Genomic DNA, 6,523 nt, shown 5'->3' with positions numbered 1-6,523 from the left:
ATCACACCTTTCAGAGGCTGGTTTACTCTCATTTACACCATCAATGAATAAAGGATGCACATGTTGATCGACATGACCCTTCTTTCAGAAACAAATAATGGAAAAAAACCCCCACACAAATAGATTGAGTATGCTGACATTGATTTATTGTACTTGTTTTGAGAAGAGCTTTTACATACATTAACATAATGAGATATTAAGACTGCAGACAATCACAGTGTAGTATACAATGAATCTTGTTACTGCCCATCTCATATTCTTCAGAACTGAGGCCGATGAAAAAGTAGGTTTAAATGCAAACTATATATATATATATATATATATATATATATATATATATATATATATATATATATATATATATATATATAGTAATCTGATATGATCACAAGAGTAGAATACCTGATAGAATATCAGATACTATGAAACAGAGACAGTGAGAGTTGGAGAGTTTAAACAGAACTGCATTGAAACTTGCATCCCTCAAATTGGTTGAACACTTGATCAATACTATAAGAATACAATAAATATTTTGGCAATAATTAGACAAGTACAAAACAACAGATACCATCAGTTGTGATATAAAAACAATAGAAGCCCAAAACATACTCAGCGCATGCACATGAATGCTATGCAAGCTCAATTACACACGTTGGTCTCCAAAATCACACATTTTGCAGCAAGGGCCGCCGCTATTGAGGGCATGAGCATAAAGTCTTCTATGGTCAGTTTTACTTCCAGGTCAACTACTATCATGGTGGAACAACAGTTTAAAGTGAATCTCACAGAACAAGTAAGTTTGCTGTCAACATGTTTATAGCTAGCTACTGCATCTGAATAGATACAAATCAAGTTTAAATAATATTCAAAGATTTTTTGCCCCCTTGAGTACTGAGGTTTATTACCGCCATAGTGACGCAAGAATGCACAATTTGTAAGAAAGGTCAAAACATACTCTACACAAGTATGTGATTCTAACTACACAAGTTCGATTGTGTGCAATGTTGCATTCTGAAAAATGTCAGAACACAATTCATTACACAATGAAAATATGTGTTGCATTCCAATGTTGCCACAAGGGGCAATATAGCGGACATTAGTGTGAATGGTTTGCTTCTATGGTGAATTTTCTCTTTTCAGTCAACAACTGTCAATATGGATAAATAGTTTAAAGAGAATGTTGCTGAGAAAGCAGCCTTGCGTAGCCAGGCCTATGACAGCGGCGTAGGTATGGGCTCTTTAGGAGCTTCATTTGGCCAAGAACTGCCCATTTAGACAGGAAAAGCCACCTAATGAGATGTTAAGCGACACAGTTGGTTTTGTTATTACGTGGTGTTTTGGGAAAGGGTTATCAGTGATGTATCATACCATTATTAAAGACCGACATGGGAGAAAAACGTATTTATATAATGGCTCATGAGTCTCTGTGAATGATTGCACAGAAAACACACAGGAAAGTGTAAGTGTCAGCACAGCACTAAAATGTCATTGTAGAGAATTTCACAGACATAACTAGCAAAGCAGAAAATATAGATCTGCTCGTGGATATATGCTTTACTTTCCGCTACATGCCATCCGCAAAACTCTGAATATCTTTAAAATATTTGGTGCCACTAACTTGGCAAACATGGGAAAATTATGTGATTACTTTGTCCTTAAAAGCACTCATTCTATCAATGTGGAACCTTGTGAACACAACTCGGCTTCCAGACGGACTGATAAAATGTCCCGTGTGCATAGTCTTGCATCACATTTGTGCTTAGTTGATCGAGAAAGCATTTTCCACTTTTGTGTGCTATATGCATCAGACAGTTAGAGAATGGACTGTGGGGTCAGTGGGCATGCTATCTGAGGCTGAGACTATTGAAAATGTAAGTTAAAGGTGCACTTTTTGAATATGTCATCAAACGACAGTAGCCAAGATACGTCATTATTATTAAAATGCAATAGTTTTCAGTTACCAATGCCATTGTAGAAATGCACTATTCACAGTCAGCCATTATTAATGTAGTTGATGTGGGGACAATGTCCAATAACAGGGGGAATACAGAGATAAAGCTAGTAGTATTTGGCAGGTCATGTGATCCTAACATGACTAGCCCATGAGAGGACCCTCTCCAGATATATTTAAACAGCTTTTATAAAGTTACTGATATGACTGGAGTCTTCTTATCTTGTGTCAATATAACTATTAATTTCTTTAGGAGTAAAACTTTTTTAATGAGAAAAAATTACTGAGGGCACCTTTAAAGTTAATATATTTATCGCAACTTTGAACAATAACATTCAGTTTAATGGCACAGAATTTTCAAGGTAACTCTATCGTCCCCTCGCGTACTGAGCTTTGTTACCGCCACAGTAACGCAAGAACGCACATTGAGCATGTTCAACCGGACCACGCTTTGGTACGTGTACTTGTGCAAAGTATGTTTCTGGCCTAAGTATGTTCAACAGGACAGCATTCTGGCAATGCACTTGCCAAGCATTCACACTTGTATTAGCATACTAGCGTAAAGTATGTTTCTGGCCATTGGCTCTTCACAAAATACATAACACATAAGACACTCTCAAATTTCTCACTGAAATAATTTAGGCGCTTTTGACATCAATTTGGCTCTTGAATGGGGATTATCATACAGCTCTTTTATGAGCTCTGCTGGACTTTATCGTCCCTAGCTAGAGGAGATACTCCTCTATCACTAGAAGCCGGACTGGGAGGCTTAATCACAGGGTCTGCTGGACTTTTCATTGCACTCGGAATTCTGGTTCCCCCCTTCCGTTCTCCTCTTGATGACTGTTGGCTGGAGTCTTCCTGTTTTGTGGGAGTCATGGAGAAGTTAGACGTCACGATTCCTCCTGCCATCAAAACCCCACCCAGTGTGAGAAGCCCAGTCCCGGCCAGTACGCACATGTGTAGCGACCGATTGTAGCGCATGGCCTGGTGGTCCACGAACAGCAACTCCCCCTCACCGAAAGCCTCAATACGAGTGGGGATGGCATAGCCCACTGTCATGACCACCAGCCCCACTGTCAGTATCACTGCACCAAGAACAAGAGTGACCTAAGTGAGAGAGGGAGAGAGCGGTCAGACCCAGCCCTTAAAGAAATAGACAGCCCAAAAATGAAAATTCTGTAATTCTGTTGTTTACTCATTCTCTTGTCTTTTCAAACCACTGACTTTCTTTCTCAAACACATCAGGAAATGTTAGGCAGAAAGTTAGATTCGGTCATGTTAACTTTCATTGTATCGTTTTTCCATACAATGAACGTGAATGATGACTGAGATGAACATTCTGCCTAACAAATCCTTTTGTGTTCCAGGGAAAAAAGAAAATCATGTGGGTTGGGAACAATAAGGTAAGGAGGGTAAATGATGAGAGAATTTTCATTTCTGGGTCAACTTTCCCTTGAATCAACATCTTGCAGAAGATATATTGCTTTCACACAAGAGGTTTTAGCATGGAGCTTGGTTTTGAAGTTTGATTGATTTGTTAATTGATTTGATTTGTGCACACCAAAGAACCACAGAAGTCTGTTTGAAAGGAGGGTCTGAGCTTCATGACTGCAATCAGGAAATTAACTGCTATTGGTTTTGTATATGCTATGCCGATAAATAGCAGCATCCAATTGTAAAAGAACATTTAGAAAAAGTACAATGGCTAAGAACAACATTCTAAAATCACAACAGAATCAGTAGAATTTTGGTTTGAAAACGACTTTAAAAACGGATAATTCCAGTCCTGAATGCTGATTAGTCAAAACAGCAATTCTGTTAGACTGAAACACAAAAATTAGTAACAGGTATGATGTGAAACGCCTGTTGAACAAGCTACTGAGCATATCACCACACAGCACCACAAAAAGCCAGCTATTAACCTTAGACTATGTCGGGGACTATATATTGTAGAGGAAGGCTAATTAATTAAGCACTTAATGAATTTCCACAAAGGAATATTCCGGGTTCAAGTCAAGCTCAATCTACAGCATTTGTAGCATAATGTTGATTACCCCACAAAAATAATTTCATCCTCCTGTTCTTCCAAAAAAGCACAATGCCATGTTAAATCGAGCCACTTACAATTGGTGGCCAATTCAAATACTCAATGTTTCAAAAGTATAGCCACAAGATGTAAACAGTATGTGTGTTGTTAGCATAATATTAGTGTGATAAAATTGTTACTATCTGAACTGTGAAAAGTTATATCCAATTTTATAACTCCGTTCCCATGACGACGTAATGCTGTAAACCCTAAAAACATAAAATTACCGTAAAAAAACAATGATTTAAACAACTTTACAGCTAAAATAATACACAAGTGATCTTATAAAATTATCAGTTGCACATTTCTGCCTTTAAACCCCTCCAAAATGTCGCACCATTCACTTCCATTGTAAGTGCCTCATTGTAACCTCAATTTTTTCCTTTTTTACAGGAAAGAACGGACAAGTCAAAATGATTTTTGTTGTAATCAACATTATGCCACAAATGCTGTCGATTGAACTTGTATTGAACCTTGACTATTCCTTTTAAATTTAATTTGAACACAAAATTGTGTCCTTATTATTTTTATGAAGTTATTCTACTGTGCATCTGGCTTAAAAACTCCATTTAGCAGTGGCAATGTTCACAATATAGCATTACCCATAGTACCGTATTGCTTAAAAACAAGGTATTTGGTTTGAATCACTGTAACAACAAAGTGCATAGTACAATGAAACTTCTTTCCAATACCTTCCAGAGGCCTAAGCTCCACCGCCGGTTCTGAAAGTCCTCTTGCTGCTCCCTCATCGAGGCTGTGCACTCCTCGTAGAAGTGGTGTATATAGGAGCGCACTCCGAAAACACGACAGCCAGACTCGACCATTTGACCAGACCCACAAAACTCAGAGCAAGAGACAATCTCTCAGACCTGTGATTACAATCCCATGATCATTAAAGGCAATCTACAAGACAATCCTCAAATATTGAGGAAAGCATTTATTTTCCCTCTCAGCCTCAACTGATGTAGTTCTTAGGTAATTAAGTTATATGGAAACACTTGTCCAATTGTGGCAGCTGCTTTTTAAATCCTGCATTCCTCAATGCGATCTCAATTCTTCTAAGATTGTTTTTTCTTCTCCAGCCTTTTTGTGGTGTGAGGTAAAAATACACAATTTCAAATGCTGTTTCAATAGCTGCAACCAATCACTTTGGTCAATATTTTTCTCATTTTACCCCCTGAATAGGTTTTCATTCTTTTGAATGTTAGTAGTAGGCTAGTATCTATGACTATTGTAGCTGACATTGCCTTAGAAGTGATAAACCACCCAATGGTGAATCATACTCCCTCACTCACACACGTCCGCACCCCCATTCCTTCATACCCGCTGTCAAGAGCATCATTATCCCATGCATAGCATTCACTTCAACACTTCAATACTGAAAGTCTTTCTTTGTGTATTCTTCCACACACTTCAGAGTTACATGCATAGATCCAATGCCTTATGATATAGGTTATTTGGTCAACAAATTATGCTTAATAAATCCCCACATTTTCTGAACAATCAAGACACAAATGGTTTATTGCTAAAACTGGAATATCAGAATAACAGACGCTTAGGCTAAAGGGAGAATAATGCAAATTAGTTTGTCATGCATCATCAAAATTTGTATCAGTTTGTCCAGTCACAAATGTATAAGCTATATTAGATACACAGATATACTAACATTTGACATGAAAATGCAGCTATAATACAGTGTTTATAAGAATGACTCAACCCACTATTGTCTGTTTATGAAATACTCCAGCAGATATAAACAATGTGACTGTCTCTTTCATGAAATTCATGACATTTTTGTATTTTACAGTAAAGATCTATATGCTCTGTCTCATCATTTCTAAGTCACACGTTAATGCATTAGGCTCGTACAGAATCAGTGTTAAATGTACTGCGATGAAATCAAGCGCATCGAGAGATGCTGAAATACCGGCGACGGCGATGCTTCATTACAATAAACATGTAAATAAATGCAAAGTCAATAAAGTCAATTGAACGCGTCTGTGTCATTACATAATAGCACCAGTAGGCTACATAAGCCAGATGCAGAGAGTATTACAGACGTCGCTATACATCTAATTTAAACGACGTCCCTCATATTCAGTCTGTTTATAATACAGCGGTCGCTCAGCTGAGCAACTGCATATCAGCAAATGTAACCGGAGATTTTAATATATTAAAAAGGTAAAATAAAGTACTACCGAAATGTAAGTAATCGATCCCCTGTCGCTTCTTTACGCGCTTCCCATCACTCGCCCGCTGTACTCATAAGCCAAAGAGCTACTCGAGCGCGCGCACTGCGCATGCGCGGATGATCACATTCACACAATGCAGCCTACAGCACATGTCCTTTCAGGTTTTATTTACATATTATGCTTTTGTACATTTAAGTAAAAAAAAAAAAAGAAAACAAATATTTGTGGTCTATGGATTTTAAATCTGTTGGTGACACTTAACAAAAAGCTTCCCTTCATTAACATTAGTAA

General features: G+C 37.7%; 1 protein-coding gene across 1 annotated transcript; it reads right to left on the bottom strand.

Moving 5' to 3' along the window:
* Positions 1 to 393: 393 nt before the first annotated feature.
* Positions 394 to 6,314, bottom strand: nrsn1l (neurensin 1-like). Its single transcript, XM_052093308.1, has 3 exons — positions 6,239 to 6,314; positions 4,733 to 4,909; positions 394 to 3,061 (listed from the first exon to the last, which is right to left on the bottom strand). Exons 2-3 carry the CDS (start codon positions 4,862 to 4,864, stop codon positions 2,645 to 2,647), a joined length of 549 nt encoding a protein of 182 aa, XP_051949268.1. The 5' UTR covers positions 4,865 to 4,909; positions 6,239 to 6,314; the 3' UTR covers positions 394 to 2,644.
* Positions 6,315 to 6,523: the final 209 nt, after the last annotated feature.

Source organism: Xyrauchen texanus, chromosome 26 (assembly GCF_025860055.1).
Source record: "Xyrauchen texanus isolate HMW12.3.18 chromosome 26, RBS_HiC_50CHRs, whole genome shotgun sequence".
In the NCBI taxonomy this organism is placed as follows: domain Eukaryota; kingdom Metazoa; phylum Chordata; class Actinopteri; order Cypriniformes; family Catostomidae; genus Xyrauchen; species Xyrauchen texanus.
Note: the sequence above shows the minus strand (reverse complement) of the source record. Positions and strands in the feature narration are given on the sequence as shown.

Bases quoted from the DNA above. Each gene is read 5' to 3' on its own strand.
- nrsn1l (XM_052093308.1), bottom strand. From the start codon at position 4,864: ATGGTCGAGTCTGGCTGTCGTGTTTTCGGAGTGCGCTCCTATATACAC. The intron at 3,062-4,732 runs GTATTGGAAAGA...TCTCTCACTTAG, and splicing joins GGAGCTTAGGCCTCTGGAAG to GTCACTCTTGTTCTTGGTGC.